Raw genomic sequence first — 19,474 nt, 5'->3', positions numbered from 1 at the left:
CACTTTCTCCTAATCCTTCTCTGAATCGTTTAGATGTTCATTGGCATGACTGTACATGTGCTTTCTTGCGGAGGGGGACTTGGCGTGTTTGGAGGAAGAAAAATGCTGACTATGACCCTAAGAACATTATCCCCACAGTCAAGTACAGAGGTGGAAACATGATGCTTTTGGGCTGTTTCTCTGCTAAAGGTACAGGCCGACTTTGGCGAATTGGGGTGCCAATGAACAGGACCGTGTATTGAAAAAACTTGGATGAGAACTTTCTTCCTTCAGCCAGAACACTGAACATGGGTCATGGATGAGTCTTTCAGCATGAAAATGACCCAAAACATACCACCAAGGCAACCAGGGGGGGGGGGGGGGCTAAAGAAGAAGCACATTAAGGTCATGGAGTGGCCCAGCCAGTCTCCAGACCGTAATCCTATAGAAAATGTATGGAAGAAGCTAATACTTGGAGTTGTGAAGCGACAGCCAAGAAACCTTAAGGATTAAGAGAAGATCTGTAAAGAAGAGTGGACCTAAATCTCTCCTGAGATCTGTGCAAACCTGGTCACCACCTACAAGAAAAGTCTGACCTCTGTGCTGCCAACAAGGGTTTCTCCACCAACTACTAAGTCATGTTTTGCTTGGGGATCAAATACTTATTTTACTCACTGAACTGCCACTCCATTTATAACATTTGTTTCATGTGTTTTTTTTCCTGAATTTTTGGTTGATATTATGTCTCTATCATTTAAAAGACACCTGTGATAGAAATGACTGACCCTTCAGTTCTCTGTAGGTGGACAAACTTACACAATCTGCAGGGGATCAAATAAATATTGTCCCCACTGTATACTCCTAGGGTAAAAATTGAATAACGTTATTATTAATTATTAGAGTTTGAACATGTACTACATACACAGATTTAGCCATTTTGATATAAAGCCAGTATTAAGTTTGAGGTCAAATTTTGATTTAATTTTAGTCATAGTCTTTCACTATAATGCCATTTTACTTTTAGTCGTATTTTAGTCATCTGAAATGTTTTAGTGTTAGTCGTATCTTAGTCAACTAAAATAGTGTTAATTTCATCTACAAAAATACTTTCATCTACAAAATTAACACTGCCCTTATCCCTACTCCATGTTGCCCTCAGTTTCCACTGATCACTTCTCCATTTTGATCTTAGTCCCTCTCCATCCCTACTTCATGTTGTCTTCAATGTCTACTCATCCCTACTCCAGGTGGACCTCTTTCTGTATGCATCTTAACATGCCATTCACAGTTTCTCCTCAATCCTATTCGATGCCCCTCCTTCCTGTTCTCCTCAGGTCTCTCTGTATCCTGCCTTTATGTCTTCCTTAGTCTATCTTCATCCTTCCTTCATAATGTCCACAGTCTCCCTTATTTTTCCTTTCCTCAGTATCTCCTCATCCTTTTTTTTTATGTTGTCTCATGTAATTCTTCCTTCATACTGTCCTCATTCTCTCCTCATCCCTCCTACATGTTGTCCCCACTGTCCTGTCATCCCTTATCCATGCTGTCTTCAGTCTATCCCTCCTCTATACTGTCCTTAGTCTCTCCTCATCTAGTCTCTGTGACGTCATCAGTCTCTCATCATTCTTCCACCATGTTGTCCCTAGTCTCTCCTCAACCGTCCACTATGTAGTCCTCATTCACTCATAATCCCTCCTCTGAGTCATCCACAGTTTCTCCTCAACCCTCTCCCATGTCCTCCTGAGATTCTCCCTATTATTCTAATGTTGTCCTCAGTCTCCCTAATATGTCCCCCATGCTATCCTTAGCATCTTCTCATCTTTCCCCCATGTTGTCCTCGGTCTCCTAGTATTCCTCCCCCATATTGCCCCTAGTCTCTTCTCATTCTTCCTCCTTGTCATCAGTCTCCCCTCATCCTTCCTTCATTTTGTCCTCAGTCTCCACTCATTGCTCTTCCATACTGTCTTCAGTTGCTCATCCTTCTTCCATGTTGTCCTCTCTTCCCTTAATCCTCCTCTATGTTGTCCTCAGTCCTCCTATCCTTGCTCTATTTTCTCCTCAGTCTCTCTTTTTTCCTCCTCCATACTGTCCTCAGTATCTCCTCACCCCTTTTCCATCTTCTCCTCTTCTTCCACCTATATTGCTTTCAGCCTCTCCTCCATTTTTGTCCCATCCCTCTTATCCTCTCCCCCTTCTCCATCTTGTTTTTATTCCTCTTTCATCCTATCTGTTTGCCTCCTTTATCTTGTCCTCTCCCCTACTTCATCTTGTGCTCTTCCCTCCTCCATCCTGTCCTCTTCCCTCCTCCATCCTGTCCTCTTCATTCCTCCACTCATTATACCTCACTCCTCTAATTAATCATAATATCTCTTGTCTTCATTCCTCCTCTGTCTTATCCTCTTCCCTTCTCCATCATGTCTTCTTCCTTTTTGTCCTATGCCATTATCCACCTTGTCCTATCCCTCTTCCCTCCTACATCCTGTCCTTATCACTCTTCCATCTTGTCCTCTTCCCTTCTCCATCTTGTCCACTTCCCTTCTCCATCTTGTCCACTTCCCTTCTCCATCTTGTCCTCTTCCCTCCTCCATCTTGTCCTCTTCCCTCCTCCATCTTGTCCTCAGCCTCTCTGACATCTCACTAGTCTCTTGTTACATACTCTTTCCCCAGCCCCCCCCCCCCCCCCGCCCCTTGTACTCTGCGCTTGGCTATAATCTGATCTCCTGTTTTACACTTTGTAGTACCGCTGATCCTCCCATATTGAAGTTATAGTTTAACCTCTGGAAAGCAGAGTTCAGTCTTCTATTGATAATGTACATGTTGGGCAGAGCCGTCCCTGTCCGGTTACCCTACATATCTACGAAACGCATTGGTTGTGCTTTTTACGCCGATGTTTCAGCCTTGAATGACTGCGGCGGACATGGTCGCTCTGTCACGCTGGTCCTTGGAAGGGGTTAAGTGTGTTTCCTGGGGTGGAGTCAGTTTTGCGCTCATCTCAAGGTCTCCATAGCAACACAGAAAGGCATCCATCGGGAGGGGTTTGGCCAAGTGCCAGACTGAGCGCTGCCTGGACTCCCAGAATCCTCTGCTGGACTTTTGCCCAACTAAAAACAAAATGGAACAAAACAACATGAATAGAATGGTGTGTGTGTTTATCTCATCCTGGTTCTCCGTCACCACGCCCGGGAACATTCCCCGTCACCACACCCGGGGGCCAATACAGGAATACCCGTCACCCTCCACCATGTGCTGTTCCAAATCCACCCCCCCCCCCCTTTCATCATGGTGCCAACCTGCACTTTACACCCGGGTCATGATTAAGAAATTAGTCACGTCAACGTCAGAGCAGGAAGAGACTTGTGAGGACAGCCGTCCTGATTACATGTAAATAAACAGAACACACATGTGTGACGACACATGTACCGCAGAACATGCCAGGGGCAGGGCGACATGGCAGATTTCATCGTGGCCGGGGGTGCTATTACCAGGCTAGGAATGATCTGTTACTATATAAGAGGCACCGCAACTCCCAGCATGTCTTCTAACAATGGTGCGAGTAAGACTACAGCTCCCAGCATGCCCTATAATGATGTGATGGAGGACCAACAACTATCAACGTACCCTGATAACACCAGGCTTGATTAAGAAACTACAAGCATGCCCTGCCTGATGGGGGCACCACAAGTCCCATCATGTTTTATAAGGTCTGGTGCTACTGCACTCCAAGCATGCCCTTCAATAATATTTAGTAGTGGTACTACACCTCCCAACAAGTCCTACAATAAAATCTGGCAGTAGTACTACAACTACATACATGCATTATAATAACAGCTGATGGTAATAAACCTCCCAGCATGCCCTATAATATTTACCGGTAGTTTTACACCTCCAACCATGTCCTATAGTAACAGCTGGTGGAACTACATCTCTCAGCATGCCCTATAATATCAGCTGGTGGTACTACACCTGCAAGCATACTCTATAATAACAGCTTGTGGTACTAGACCTCCCAGCATGTCTGATGGTAGTACTACTCTCACCAGCAAGCCCTGTTGTATCTAGTGATGGTACACCTCCCAGCGTGCCCTTTAATGTCTGATGGTGGTACTACGCCTCCCAGCATGCCCTATAATAACAGCTGGTGGTACTAAAGCTCCCAGCATGCCCTATAATAATGTCTGATGGTGGTACTACACCTCCCAGCATGCCCTATAATATCTAACAGTAATACTACACCTTCAAGCATGCCCTATAATAACAGCTGGTGGTAATAAAGCTCCCAGCATGCCCCATAACAGCTGGTGGTACACCTCCCAGCATTCCCTATAAAAACAGCTGGTGGTACTAAAGTTCCCAGCATGGCCTGTAATAACTGCCTGTGGTACTACACCTCCCAGCATGTCCTACAATAACGTCTGATGGTAGTACTACTCTTACCAGTAAGCCCTATATCTAGTGATGGTACGCCTCCTAGCATGTCCTATAATATCTAACAGTAGTACTACACCTCCCAGCATGCCCTATAATAATAGCTAACAGTAGTACTACACCTCCCAGCATGCCCTATAATAATAGCTAACAGTAGTACTACACCTCCCAGCATGCCCTATAATAATAGCTAACAGTAGTACTACACCTCCCAGCATGACCTATAATAACAGCTGGTGGTACTAAAGCTCCCAGCATGCCCTATAACAGCTTGTGGCACTACACCTCCCAGCATGTCCTACAATGACGTCTAATGGTAGTACTACTCTTACCAGCAAACCTTATAGTATCTAGTGATGGTACACCTCCCAGCACGCCCTGTCTGATGGTGGTACTACACCTCCCAGCATGCTCTATAACTATGTTTGGTTATACTACACCTCCCAGCAATGCCCTAAAAAATATACCTGGTGGCACTACACCTCCCAGCATGCCCCTCCCCCCTTGAAGCATGCGCTGCAGCAAGTCACGTGTCACCTAGCACACACGTGCGTCGAGGGGCCGCAGACGGGGCGGGGACCGGTAGCGCGCACGCGCCCCTCATTTCCAGCAACGCAACAAGCTGCGTGACGTCACGGCCAGGTGGCATTCCTCGGCTGGCGGTGGAGGCGGCGCGGCCCAGTGCGCACGCGCGGAATCCCAGCCCTGCGCGGCCCCGGCATTGCGCGCTCCAGGCGGGCTGCGGCTTGCAGAGAGAAGCGGAGGAGTGAGAGAAGCAGAGCACGCCCGGTACGGACCGGAGCACAACACCGTTCACAGAGCCGTAAGGAGGCGGAACTGCTGCATGACCCCCAGCCAGTGAGTGAGTGAGCCCCTTCCCCCGCGCAGCATGTCAGCGGCACAGGTGTCCTCGTCACGCCGCCAGTCGTGTTACCTGTGTGACCTGCCACGAATGCCATGGGCCATGATCTGGGACTTCACCGAGCCAGTGTGCCGAGGCTGTGTCAACTACGAGGGTGCTGACCGCATAGAGTTCGTCATCGACACCGCACGCCAGCTCAAACGAAGCCACGGCTTCCAGGATGGGCGCTCTCCGGGGCCACAGGGTCCCGGCTCTGGTGGGGCGGCCAAACAGCACCCAGCCGTGCAAGCAGCCCTGACCGCCAAGGACACGGCGCAGCTTAATCACCTAGACGGGGCGTCCAAGGCGGCCGCGGCTTCTGGACTAGAGAGGTATGGACTGACCGACCGTGGCCGATTCGAATACACGCTGGCCGCCGCGGCACGTCTTCCCAATGGCCTTAACGGGTTCCCCAAGCCCGGTGAGGATGGCCCCCCTGAACTGAACCGCCAGAGCCCAAATTCTCGGGGCCGTACGGGCCATGGATTAATCCCCCAGCTGGGACCTGGACAGCTGAGCGTCCCACCAAACCTACTCCCTCAGACTTTGCTAAATGGCCCCCCTACAGCATCTTCATCCGGGGCCCCGCATGTGCTTGGAAGGGGCCCTGGCGGCTCCAGCGGCCTCAGCGGGCCACCACCCCCCTCAGCCAGCTCTTCGGGTGACCCTAAGCGCCCAGGCTCCGTCTCCAGCACCGACCAGGAACGAGAGCTCAAGGAGAAGCAGAGGAACAGCGAAGCCCTCTCTGAACTGACGGAGAGCCTGCGTTCCCGGGCCGAGGAATGGGTAGGGAAACCCAAGGCAGTGCGGGACACCCTGCTCACCTTGTCAGCTTGCACACCCTTTGATGTCCGCTTCAAGAAAGACCATGCACTGCTGGGGCGAGTGTTCGCCTTTGACGCCTCATCCAAGCCAGGTCTGCTGGACTATGAGCTCAAACTGTTTGTGGAATATCCCAGCGGCTCCCTCAACGTGTTCAGCTCAGCCTCCGGTGTTGCCAAGCAGATGTACCAGGACTGTATGAAGGACTTTGGCCGTGGTCTGTCTTCTGGCTTTAAGTATTTGGAGTATGAACGCAAACATGGCTCTGGGGACTGGCGTCTGCTCGGTGACCTTCTTCCAGAGTCAGTACGTTTCTTTAAGGAGATGGTCGTTGCAGATATGTTACCACAGCCCTACCTGGACCCTGGCTGCCCCATGCTGCCAAGCGCTCTGGTGAACCTGCCCCGAGCCCTGGCTGCAGCTGCCGCCGCCGCATCCTCCTCAGCTGGGGCGAGCGGTCAGGCCCGCTCTGGGGTGAGGAAACGCAAGGCCTCACCCGAACCAGATTCTGCTGAGGGACAGATGTGGATCACGGGGCAACCGGATGGTATCAAACAGTTGAGTTTGGCAGCTGCTGGGGGAACTCCATCCTCATCCTCCTCAGCGGCTTCCTATGGCCCCGCTCCACCACCACCTCCGCCACCTCTCGGCCCTGGTCATCCACAGCGAACCACCCCACCTGAGAGCGCCCCCCCAAATGGGCCATCACCTATGGCGGCACTGCAGTCAGTGACAGACACTTTAGGCACCGCTCATTCCCCTAAGGACGGACAGACGGGCGGGGGTCCCCCAGTGCACTCCACCACCTCATCCGCACGGCGGAATAGCAGCAGCCCGGTGTCGCCAGCATCAGTACCTGGTCAGAGACGTCTGAATTCCCGTAATGGAGGGGGTTCTGCAGAACTCAGCCTCCAGGTGGCACCTGCTGGGGGGGCCTCTCATCCAGGAATGGACCAAGTGCACCCCCAGAACATTCCTGACTCGCCCATGGCCAACAGCGGCCCTCTGTGCTGCACCATCTGCCATGAGCGCCTAGAGGACACGCACTTTGTCCAGTGCCCATCCGTACCCAGCCACAAATTTTGCTTCCCATGCTCCAGAGAGAGCATCAAGGCCCAGGGAGCAACGGGTGAGGTCTACTGCCCCAGTGGAGAGAAGTGCCCCTTGGTTGGATCTAATGTACCTTGGGCTTTCATGCAGGGGGAGATTGCTACCATTCTTGCCGGGGATGTTAAGGTTAAAAAGGAGAGAGACCCTTAGTAAGAGTGGATGTTATGTGTACATAAAACCTTTTATCCAGCTCCTCATCTATAACTTGCAGACCAAGGACAGGCTCCGGGGTGTGGTGCTGTGGATCCTGGACACCAAACATTTACATCAAATGCAGCCCAGAAATGTCCCCCCATTCCCCCCCAGACATGTGATCCAAGATTTTTTTTTTTGGGCGGGGGAGGTTCTGGTGGTTGAGAAACAGACACTTTGTACTCTTCATCTTTTTGGGAATAACATGGCGGAGTTTATTATGAAGCTGATGTAAAAAAAAAAAAAAAAGGATCTGCCTGCCGGTGGAGCGGACCTTGCAGGACAGCAAACGGGGGATTCCATGCCTCGTCAAGGCAGGACACGGAGGCTGTATAAAGCTTTTTTTTTTTTTTTTTTCCGGATCCTGACAAAGCAGGACCATCACATAAACTTAGTCTTATGTACAGATCTTATTTTTGTGGTGTTTCAATAATTTTGAGACACTTGTTATGTACACTTCATTTGAAGGGTGACAGCTCATGTTTTGGGTGTTGTGGGATTATTATCGCTCCTTATATTCCCCCCCCCCCCCCTTTTTACTTATCATTTTTTTTTTTTTTTTTTAAACAACGTTTTGTTGCAAGTGTGTCCACTAGGTAATGGTTTCTAGCACTTAGCGATGCTGCTAGTGTGTCATTTTTGTAATGTACGCACTTCTCTCAAGGTTGGGGGGGGGGGGAGGGGTGGACAGTGAAACTATTAAATCTGTAAAAAATAAAATAAAACTGCTATATATGCCCATATCCCCCTGTTCCTTTGAGGTGGGTGTGACACATAAGACAATGTTGTATTCCCCCCCCCCCCCCACCCCTCCTTTACTCTGATACTCGGAGGGTGTATAATCCCAGTGTAATTATTAGTTTGCAGGTTTCTGCAGGTCTACACAATGCAATTATAATTGGTTTAACCCATCGAGTGCTGGCAGTACATGCTGTCTCTGGGCCAGTAGAGGGTTACATATTTCTTTATATAAGAAAATTATATATATATATATTTTTTTTTCTTTTTGCACGAATGCTTTTAAACTGTAGAGCAAATTGCCGTCTGTACATTTAGGGTGGGCAGAACCTTTTTTCTTTTGTCCAGAACACATTTCTGTAGTATAACAGACCACTGTTATGTGCCTTGGAGCTGATTACATTGTAATAAATTTGATTCATATAACCACTGTTGCTGCTGCGGTCACTGTTTTATTGTGATTTTATGGAGAGTTCGATGTAGGAGATTGCCTTGCTGTGCACTCTCTAGCCTTGCCTGTGATTGTGCAGTCTCGGAGCGTTGTGCTGTCTCTGTGCTTTCTAATCCTAGCTTGTTCTAATGTGCTGCTATTTCTGGCTTGCTCTGCTGTCTCATGGAGTACTCTGCCTGCTGTGCCTCCTCCTCTGCTGTGTGATCTGCCACTGTGCATCCCCTCTGCTGTCTCGCTGAACACTCTTTCTGCTATACATACCCCTCTGTTTTCTTACTGAGCAATCTCTGCCTGCTGAGCATCCCCTCTGCTGTGCACCCCTTTGGCTGTTTCATTGATGTGTCTCCCCTCTGCTGTCTCACTCAGCATTCTTTGCTGTGCACCCCCTCGGCTGTTTTACTGAGCAGCGTCTGCCTGCTGTGCCTCCCTTCTGCTGTGTCACTGAGCACTCTGCCTGCTGTGCTACCCCTTTGCTGTTACACAAAAAAAAAGTCACTGCCCCACTCTGCTGCCTCACTTAGGAAATCTCTGCTGTGCCACCCCCAGCTCACTGAGCGCCCTGGATGCTGTGCTTCCATCTCTGCTGTCTCACTGAGCAGCCTTGCCTGTTATGCACCCCCACCCCTGTTATCTTACTAAACCGTCTCTGCTTGCTGTGCCCTTCTCTGCTGTCTCACTGAACAGTCTGCTTGCTCTGTCCTCCTCTGCTGTGCCCCTCTCTGTTGTCTCACTGAACAGTCTGCTTGTTCTGTCCTCTGCTTGCTGTGCCCCTCTCTGCTGTCTCACTGAACAGTCTGCTTGCTCTGCCATCCTCTGCTGTCTCGCTGAACAGTCTGCTTGCTGTGCTCTCCTCTGCTGTCTCTGCGCTTCTCTGTCTCTCTGAGCAGTCTCTGCCAGCTGTGCCCCCCTCTGCTGCTGTGCCCATTTTTGCTGTATCTGAACAGTGCCTGCTGTCTAACTGAGCAGTCTCGGCCTGTTGTGCCCATCTCTGCTGTCTCATGAGCAGTCTCTGCCAGCTGTGCCCCTCTCTGCTGTCTCTCTGCCTGCTGTGTCCCCCTCTGCTGTCTCATTGAGCAGTCTCCACCCGTTGTATCTCCCTGTTGCTGTCTCTGCCTGCTGTGCCCTTCTCTGCTGTCTCGCTGAGCAGTCTCTGCCTTCTCTGTCTCACTGCTTGCTTTGTGCGCTCTCTGCTGTTTCAATTGGATCTTGGCTTGCTGTACCCTCTGTACCCTGTGTCTTCTCCTCTTGCAGTGCTATCTTCTCTGGTTTGTGTTTGGGATATGTATTACTTTGTATTGCGTTCTGTTATGCTTTTTCCTTCTGGTGCTGCTTCTCCAATCCCCCCCCCCCCCCCCCCCCCCCCAAATATGAGTGTGATTTCCCCTCTTGCTGTGTATGTGGGGACTCTAACATGCCTGGACATTGCTCCTGCCGTGTCTGTGTGCTGCCCACTCGCCTCCCTAACATGCACACGACATGTCCTCTATATAAACTCCATTACTGCTGCTGTTTTGTAAGAGTGTCACGTGCTCAGATGTTATTACAGTCAGCGCACGGCTCCAGTCCTCGAGGGCCGCAATCCTCCACTATAAGCCGCCCTCGTACATGTTGCAGCATTCTCCAGCACAGGCCCAATGTTTGTACTTGTTAGAGTTGGGTGTTTTACTCTAGTCATGTTCACACCATGCCTGTGCAGCCATGTGCATTGAGGACTCCATTTTGCTGCAGTTTTGTAGTCGTCGATGCACGTAACACAAATCGAAACCACACGTGCTGAAATGCATCTCCGTGGTGTTAGCGTGGCTAGACTACAGTGACTTATGTAACCTTTAGGCCAGGAAGAGGGGGGCAGCCGATCCTGGGCTGTATTCGGCCACCCCGGCACGGCGGCTGCTATAACGGGATATATTTCAGGCCTTGCGCTGGATCCCACAGAAACATCTGGAAGTTTGAATATTCCACTTTCAGATTGTGCACTGTGGGGTTTTGTGCAGTGGTCGCCCTCTGTGGTTCTCTGTAGGCACACAGGATTAGAGTGTTTACATGAAGTGTATACATGGTGGGGGCTCATGGTTGCATGTATGTTATACTTTCCACACATGCATGCAGGAAACCCGCCCCCCCTTTTCATACGTGCTGGAGACTATTGTACTGATATTGTGGGTGATTTCTGGCAGCAGACGCTGACTAAGCTGTTTCCGTCTGTCTCTTCTAACATCCCCCTCCCCCACCTCGGCTGACTGTATATGAATGGTAACCCCCTCCTGGCCACCACGCTTTGCTGCAATGGCTGCCTGTGACATCATGAGTGTACACAGTGTATACATTGTTACCAGGCAGGTAGTGTGATGACTCATTCTTCTGAGGAGGGGGCGCATGTGTAGTGAGCAGTCGCTGGAGGTGGTGCAATCTCCGGAATATTTGCTGACCTTACAAATGTTTGTGTGAATTGTAGAGTGCAGGGAGGTACACGCTGGACCTCTGGGAAGTCCTGGATTATAAATGGTGTATTTTTCAATATCGGGGATGGAAATCATTTCTTTACCATCCTGGGGGGGAGGGGGGTGTAGGTTAGTTGGCAGCGCCCTCTGCTGTATAAATTTAGTAAGTAACATGGCTCGGTAAACAATATTTTCAGAGGGGGGAGCTTGTGCAATGCGAGGAGCCATTCCAGCATACATGAGCAATCCTCGATGATGCAATTTATTTATAAATGGATTTCTCTTTTTTTACTTTGTGTTTCCCCTGTATTGTCGCCTTGTCAGAGGGCCTAGAAAGCTTGCATCTTTTCTGCCAGTGCTTTTAATTTAAAGGCGCGTATTTGAAGAAGTGGGTGGGGCTGCATTTTAAGTATGAGACCCTATCCACACCCTAGTACTGGGGGGGGGGGGGGGTTCTTGTCTGAGCCATGGACTGGCTGTAATGAAGGATCAGATCTCTGCCTTGACTACATCCATCTGTGAACAGACCTTGGCAAATCTGCAGGTCTGTGGGTGAGGTTCCGGTTATACGCTACCTCATACTGAGGAGGGTACACTATGCCACTCACTTTAATGAGATTAGGGTATCAAAAGTGAAATTCTGAGTGAAAACTGCACCGGTTTCATGATGCTACCTTAGGTTCCTTACACTATGGGGGTTAATTACTAAAACTGGAGCATGCAAAATCTGGTGCAGATCTGCATAGAAACCAATCAGCTTCTAGGTTTTATAATCCAAGCTTAACGTGGTAGTAAAGATTCGGCTTCTTCTTTTTATTTTTATTTTTTTATAACAAATATACGTACCTGCTCTGTGCAATGGTTTTGCACAGAACAGCCCCATTCCTCCTCTTCTCAGATCCCCCACTGGCACTCCTCCTTACCAGTGCCCCCAATCGCAAGCCACTTGCTATGGGGGCATTGTTACATGGTCGCTCCTGAGCTACCCTCTATGCATCCGTAAGACGCACTGAGCTCAGCCCACCTTCCACTCTCCATATTGGCTCACTGGCTGTGATTGACAGTGGTGGGAGCCATTGCCCCCTGCTGTCTCATCTAATGAGAAGAGGGAGTCCCAGGACAGCCGAGTCTCTTGTGCACATTGCTGGATAGAGAGGGAGCTCAGGTAAGTATTTTGGGGGGGGGGGGGGGGGGCTGTGGAGGGAGTAGCACACAGGCAGGTTTATTACCTTCATGTATGGAGGTAAACAAAACCTTCAGGCTGGGTTCACACATGTGCGAATTGGATGCAGGTTTTTCCGCATCCATTTCACATGACAGGCAAGTGTGACCAGCTTTCAATGAAGCCAGTTCACACATGTCCAGGACGGCTGCAGTCCATATTGAAACTGGGTCCGGTTCAGGTGTCTGTTCACCAGAGCCCAGGCATGAATGTGCACATATGTGAACCTGGCCTCAGCCTTTACAACCACTTTAATTGAACAAGCTGACGTTAGAAGCCGATTGCGTACGATGAACAGCGGCACCAAATTCTGTGAGTGCACCAGTTTTAGTACATCTCCCTCTAATGTCCAAGCCATACATGGATCGAATTCCAAACTAGTTTTCTTTCATTTAGATTTCATGCCTTTTTAATGGGCTGCAACAACGGCCGATTTATTTTTATTTTTTTTATTTTTTTTTCCCCCAATGTGGCCATCACTTTGAGTGATCCAGCATGTTGGACATTTTTTGAAAAAGGAGCACATTTCCAAACAATGATGGGAGAATTGTGTGAGAAATATGATCGAAGAAAAAAAAATGCGTATTAGCTGTGATCTGGAAAGAAAAGAAGAATCCCGTCCATGTCACTTCTTTTCTGTAGGAACATGAGGTGAAATTGAGGGCTTGGTTGGTTAAATTCCAAAATCAATGGTGGCATCATCAGATTACAAAACACACAAAATTTCAGATTTTTGAAAGAAAATTTGTTTGCAATTTGACCCATATATGGCTTGCATTAAGCTCCTTTCACCCGGGGCGGGCTCTGCCAGGAGTCCACCTGCTCAGCAGGGAAACCTGTTTGCTGTTGCCTGCTGAGCAGGCGGATAACTGGTCTGTAGTTGCTCTGCTTATGCAGAGAGGACACAGCCCTCTCTCCTCTATGGGATGTCGAATGTAAGTGAACCTCCTGTCCATTTACACCAACTGCCATCTGATCAGCTAGATGGCTGGGGATCAGATCCCCACCCGTCTGTTTTTAGCGGATTGGATGTTGGGGGTGGTAAATGGACATGTCTGTTTACATCTGGCGCTCAATAGAGGATAATGGAAGGTCCGATTGGGTACGCCTGAAAAACAGACATACGGACTAGCTCAGACTGCGTGTGTGAAAGGGGCCTAAATGTCTACTAAAGGTCTTGCTTTCCTGATTTTCCCGCAACATCACAACTGAAAGAATTTCCTGTTTTTCCTCACTTAAACCCCTAATTATGGCAATCAAGTCTTGTTCCAGACTTCTGGATAGCTATCAGGCTGGGTTGACACTGGTGCAAATTGGATGTCTCCGTATACCAATTTGCATGGCAGGAGACTGACTGACTCTCAACGGAGCTGGTTTAAAGAGCTCGGGGATGGCTGCAGAGCAGTTTGCAGAAGAGTCCCGTGTGTCTTCTGGTCCATTTCAGGTCTGAATTCAGCCAAAAATTTGGGCCTGATTTATCCCTGAAATAGAGAACAGGGACACATCGGACCCCTGCTGTGAGCTGCTCAGCACAACAGTGTGAGCCCAGCTTTAAGGTAGGTTGACTGAAGGATACAATTTCACCTGTTATTTAGGAGGAAATCTAGAAAACATGGCCTATAATTAGTTACTGGATAATGGTCTGGGGTGGATAGAAAATATGACCTGAGTGATGGACTCTGGACCTCCGGTCCCTCCGCCAGGCCGTATTTCCAGGATCTTGGTAATCCTGCACAGGGGATTTAACGTCACTGTGTGAAATCCCAAAGCTGCGAACTGATGGGTGTTCTTAAATGTTGGGGTAGAAGATGTGTTTACTGCATGATGGGAGTCTCAGGGAGGACACAAATTGGTGACGTATTTCACAGTTTTGTGCACAGTGCTGGTGACAGATTGTGTGAAAAGCTTCTATTTGTGCCTTCAAGTGACAATTACGACTTCTGCTTGCTGTATGGAGACCATGGCTGCCACAGAGAAGCACAGATTTCAGGAAAGCTTATTCTCAATTATGCTTAGTTCGCTAATAAAAGCTATTACAGTAAGTTTTTATTTTTACCTGCTGCAAAGTATGGCACGTTGTATGACACATTACAGATAATCTTTATTTACACCTCCCTATACACTGACCTAGTTGAAGTCTCCGATTTTACGCCAGTCAGAATTTTACTACGTTCATTCCTCACGGCTGTATGCTGTGCCTCCATAATAAAGGACTAAAAGGATCAAAGCTCACATTTCACAGCAAACTGGAATATTTTTTTTTTTTTTTATTGTGTACTAAGCTGGACAATATAATGGGACGAAAGGTCCCATTGCACAACATCCTCCCCACCTGACAGAGCACTGCAGCACTGAGTGTTCCTTCTGCCTGGAGACAGCTGACACATTATTCATGATTATTCCCATTGGATAGACATATCGGCCAACCAATGACGTGCATGTTCAAGTCTGGCCTGGACAAGATGGATGAAATCCTAATCCAACAATGTCTGTATAGCAGAATAATAACCATCTTATACCGTGCATGTCCCAGTGCGCTCTCCTAGCTGCAAGAGTTGCCCAAATAATTACGTTCCTCAGGGGCTCCCAAACCCGAGATGCCCTAATCCCTTGGCATGCTGAGCCACATGAAACATCAGAGCTGAAAGTCCTTATGTGGACTACTAGGAACTCGCAACATGTTGCTGCTAGTTTTCAAGCTTATCTGCAGGTTTTCTGTCACCAAATATTTTGTTTGCACCAACAGTGCTGGGTTCTGGATATGAGACAGAATCTTTCTGTCTCGCACCTGGGACAAAACATTCGGTCTGAGCAGCTCTTTGCCATTCAGAGGCAGCTTTGTATTCTGTGAAAGAATACAAACTTTCCTCTGATTGGCCAAGTCAGAGATCGTGCCATTATCAGCCTGCCTCAGCCACAGCTGCACTTTGTGAATGGAATAATTCCTTTGGACCAGCTTGGTCCAAACAAACTATTTAAAGTGACAAAAGCTGGAGATCAGCTTTAAAGTGTAGTTCGCCTTTTAGTAACTTTTTTCCAAAATTTCCCAATGCAATTCCAGATCCTGTAAATTATACATACCAACATTCCTCATTTTAAAAGATATACAGCCATTGGAGACCTCTCCATATAACTACTGTTTGCTGGACACAATTGTATGCCCCTACTGACCACATCAGCCCATTCAAACTGCACTCATGCAACTCTTTCCTACAGTGGCTGAGCTTGACTGCTGCTTATAGAGAGGAAGATCGCACAGCAGATGTGCAGTTTTAATGCACCAGAGTGTCCAGAAAACAGCAGGATGGAGGGGGCTCAAGCAGCCAGCAGTTTCTGTGGAGAGGCCCCCCAAGGCTGTATATGTAAGGGAATGCAGGATCAGCCTTTTAAAATGAGGACTGCTGGGATATACTATTTGAGATCTGGAATAGAGATGGGTCGAACACCCCCCCCCCCCCCCCCCCCCCCTTCGGTTTGCACCAGAACTCCCAAACGGCGAGCCCTATTAAGGTCTACGGGACCTTGAAAAATCAAAAGTCCCCATTTTAAAGGCTTATATGCAAGTAATTGCCCATAAAAAGCGTATGTTGGTCCAGGTACTGCCCTGGGGACATCAATTAAAAAATTTTTTTTAAAAAAGATTGTTTTTACAGGAGCAGTGATTTTATTGATGCTTGAAGTGCAACCATTAAACTGAAAAATTATTTTAAATATAGTGCCGGGGGGTTGTCCCCTTACCCTGCCTGTAAAGTGGCACATCTGTACCATGTATAGAACATGCTGCAGCAAAACTGACATTTCTAAAGGAAAAAAATGAATCCCAGTCCATACCAGGCCCTTCAGGTTTGGTATGTATTTTAAGGGTAACCTCACACCAAAATGAAACGCCTCCCTCCTGAACCATACCAGGCCGCATACCCTCAGCAAAGGGAAGTGGGTGTTTTGGAGCAGGAGGAGCTCTGCCCCTACCCCAAGGCAACCCTGGGCTGTGGGGTTATGCAGACGGGGCATATTGGAAACTGCAAGCCCCCTTTAACAAGGGGCCCCCATTTGAATGTGTATGGGGTATAAATGATAGTGTTTTATTCCTGCGCTACCACTGGTGATCTATCAAATGTCAGGGGCTGCTGCTACTACCGGAATGGATCACGCCGTATCCACTTAATATGAAACTAAAGATATGTTGGTATTGCACTGTCCCTATATTAAATAACCCTCCGAGGGTGATAAGTATAATGCCTAGTTACATAAATCAATAGTGTAATATAAAAATATATATCTATAAATGTCTACTGAATAGTATCAAAAAGTGCTACATAAAATAAAATAAACACACCACAAAGGTGATAGAATCCAAATAAATGAAAATCAAGTGAACAAAGGTAAGTAACTAAAAACAGTCTCTTAAAAAATTACTATTTTGATAGTGCAGAAAAAATGCAAAAAAAAAAATAAGTAAACGCACTACAGAGTCAATTGAAAACCTCCACAGAAACACAACTGCTTCAATTGAGTGCAAAGCCAAAAAACAGTGAATTGATCATAAAGTGCCAAGTGCGTCTTATAAATGTGCAAATAAGTAAACACTCTCCAGAGGTGATATAAGTGAACCACCCTAATAATAAACAAATGATATACAAGAAAATAAGAAAGAGTATACCTAGACCAAAAAGAGGGTACCCTCTCCTGATCACATGGGAATAAACTTTAGAATAAAAAAAAAATATATATAGTAGTAAACGCACTACAGAGCTGGCTGTAACATGCGTTAAATCAGAATGAATCCGGCCTCTATAGATTAAATATACATATTGAAATCCATCAAAAATAAAAAGATATAAATATTCAAGTGCATAAATAAACAACAGTCTCCTTTAAGTGCAAGTGCTTTGTGCAAACTTGTGCAAATTCAACTGAGGTGTGGATCTCCCAGTGCTTAATCCCGCTGTGATCACACTTTAGTGGGCAGTGGCCCCTTACCTATAGCAAGGAGGGATTCGCATAGAGGTATATAGATTTCTTTATATGTCTTCTCTCCTGGTAAATTCGGTCACCTTCTCCTTTGAATTTTATTCTTATTGCTCCATAGGACCCAATAGATTAATAGAGAGGGAATACCATAGTGTAGTATCTCACAAATAGCATTTATTAAAAATTTTCATACACAGGGTACTCACACATTAATAGATAGAAAAAAGCCTTTTTCTAGTTATCAGCAGCAAGTGCATCCACAGTCAGCTTCCTTCCCGTCCCACTAGTACCCCTACCCATTCATCAAAAAAGTGATAAAAACACTGACAATTATTGACAATTCCTTTATTTTTTTTAAAAAAACTGTCCCCTGATGTAGATCTATAGTCGGTCACAACGAAGATGCCAACAGACCCAAAAAAAATATTTTGATAAGCCCCCTTCTGGCAGACCCCCACAGCCCAGAGTTGTGGGGATGAGGCCCTTGTCCCCATCAGCTTGGGGACAAGGTGCTCAAAGCACCCACCCCCAAAGTTGAGGACATGTGGACTGTTATGGTTCAGGAGGGGGGGGGGGGCGCTTGCCCCCCCTTCCTGGCCTGCCAGGCTGCATGCTCGGATAAGGGTTTGGTATGGATTTTGTCAGCGGGGAAGCCCATTGACAGCTGATGACTCATCAGTTGTTAAGGATGCTGCGGCTGGCTTCCCGACCCTGCTCCTTAATCAATTATTCACTCCACCCTGATTGGGCAAAGCCTTGCCCAATCAGGGCTTAGAATGCACTAGCAGCATACAGTGCATTGCAGAGTGTTTGTCGGGGCAAATACCCTGAAAATTTGGGTGTGGCCCAAACCGTTTGCACAACTTTAATATGGAATTGAATAAGAGATTTTTGTAAAAAAAAAATACTAAAGGTGTACTTACACTTACGATTTTGGCAATAAGATTACAGTATCACACAGATCTGACAGGCTTGCTTTAAATTGCTGGCCTTTTTGAAAATGCCTGGCTCTGGTGTCAATCCTGTGCCCTTAATGCTTCCTGAGGACAGCTCAATCTTTGTTTTGGAAGTACTGCCAATTTTCTCTACTGTATAGTTGGAGACTTCCTACATGAGGATGTATTTACCATAGTGGAAAATTCATATCCATAAGTCCTGTCAGAGCAGGTTACAGGATAGAAACGCGTAGGACGGCACTTCTGTGTGAGCTGCCAAATAGAGAGCAGGCTAATGTCTACGCGTGCCGTGACAAGCTGCTTGTCAATGCACTGCTGAGCTTGGAGTTATGAATTCTGCCTGCATGCTTCTTCTAGGTCAGTGACACAAATTTTTAAAGCCAGAAACATCTGGGCAATTGGTATTTCCAGAAGGAGGTCGGCAATCTATTCTAGAACTGGCAGATTAGGTTTGCTTTGCCAGTAACTTGCTTCTGAGATAAGACTGGTAGGGGAGGGGAGTTGCTGTGCTACTCCATAGCAATAACATGTATGACCAAAGGAAGGACTGTCTATGATCAACTGAACCTGTCCCATGATCTGCGTTCATTCCCTTCTGTAGTAGTCTGTGCACAGGAAGCCACACACAGTACATCCAACCCTTGCACACAGCAGAGTTACCGCCTCATAGGTGCTGCATTGCACAGGCTCCCCAACACTCGCTCATGGTACAAAGAGATTGGATTGGCTTCTTACTTTATTTAGCCCTTCACTGCCACTCTGGTAAACAGGGATAGGGGCTTGTTCTGACACATGGCCTTTCCTTGCAGCCAGGTATACAGAGATCAGGGATTCCTGGTAACACCCGGCTCCTCCCTGCCAGCCAGGTAAACGGAGATTAGGTGCTACTTGGCCTTTTCATTTCAAGCCGGTAAACGGATCGGATGCTCCTTCTGATACTGTCTTTTATTTCCAACCTTTTAAACTGATTAGGGGTTCCTTCTGACACCCAGTCCTTCCCTGCCAGACAAGTAAACAGTGACTGGGCCTTCTTCCAACTGCTGGTCCTTGTGTTCCAGCCTAGTGAACCTGGAGATGCGGGGCTCCTTCAGTATTTGACCCTTCTCTTTCATCCTAGTAAAGAGATTGAGGGCTCCTTTCGGCTCTTTCTTTACAATCTAGTAAAGAGTGATTGGGGCTATTATCCCACATCTGGATTTTCCCCGCCAGTCTGGTAAACAGAGATTGGGGGCCTCTTGAAAAAAAATTGGCCCTTCCAGCCTGGTA

General features: G+C 47.6%; 2 protein-coding genes across 2 annotated transcripts in view; one reads left to right on the top strand and one right to left on the bottom strand.

Moving 5' to 3' along the window:
* Positions 1 to 19,474, bottom strand: part of ANGEL1 (angel homolog 1) — a 163,289-nt gene that overhangs the window by 60,430 nt on the left and 83,385 nt on the right. The window lies entirely within an intron of this gene.
* On the top strand, positions 5,085 to 8,593 carry IRF2BPL (interferon regulatory factor 2 binding protein like). Its single transcript, XM_077463616.1, has one exon. It carries the CDS (start codon positions 5,294 to 5,296, stop codon positions 7,385 to 7,387), a length of 2,094 nt encoding a protein of 697 aa, XP_077319742.1. The 5' UTR covers positions 5,085 to 5,293; the 3' UTR covers positions 7,388 to 8,593.

The sequence above is a fragment of the Lithobates pipiens genome, unplaced genomic scaffold (genome assembly GCF_037356315.1).
Source record: "Lithobates pipiens isolate NorthernLeopardFrog02 unplaced genomic scaffold, aLitPip1_a1.2 Scaffold_30, whole genome shotgun sequence".
NCBI classification, from domain to species: Eukaryota; Metazoa; Chordata; class Amphibia; order Anura; family Ranidae; genus Lithobates; species Lithobates pipiens.
The sequence above is the reverse complement of the archived record's forward strand: the minus strand, read 5'-3'. Positions and strand labels throughout refer to the sequence as shown.

What these genes read in the sequence shown, in the direction of transcription:
- IRF2BPL (XM_077463616.1), top strand. Translation starts at nt 5,294, where the DNA reads ATGTCAGCGGCACAGGTGTCCTCGTCACGCCGCCAGTCGTGTTACCTG.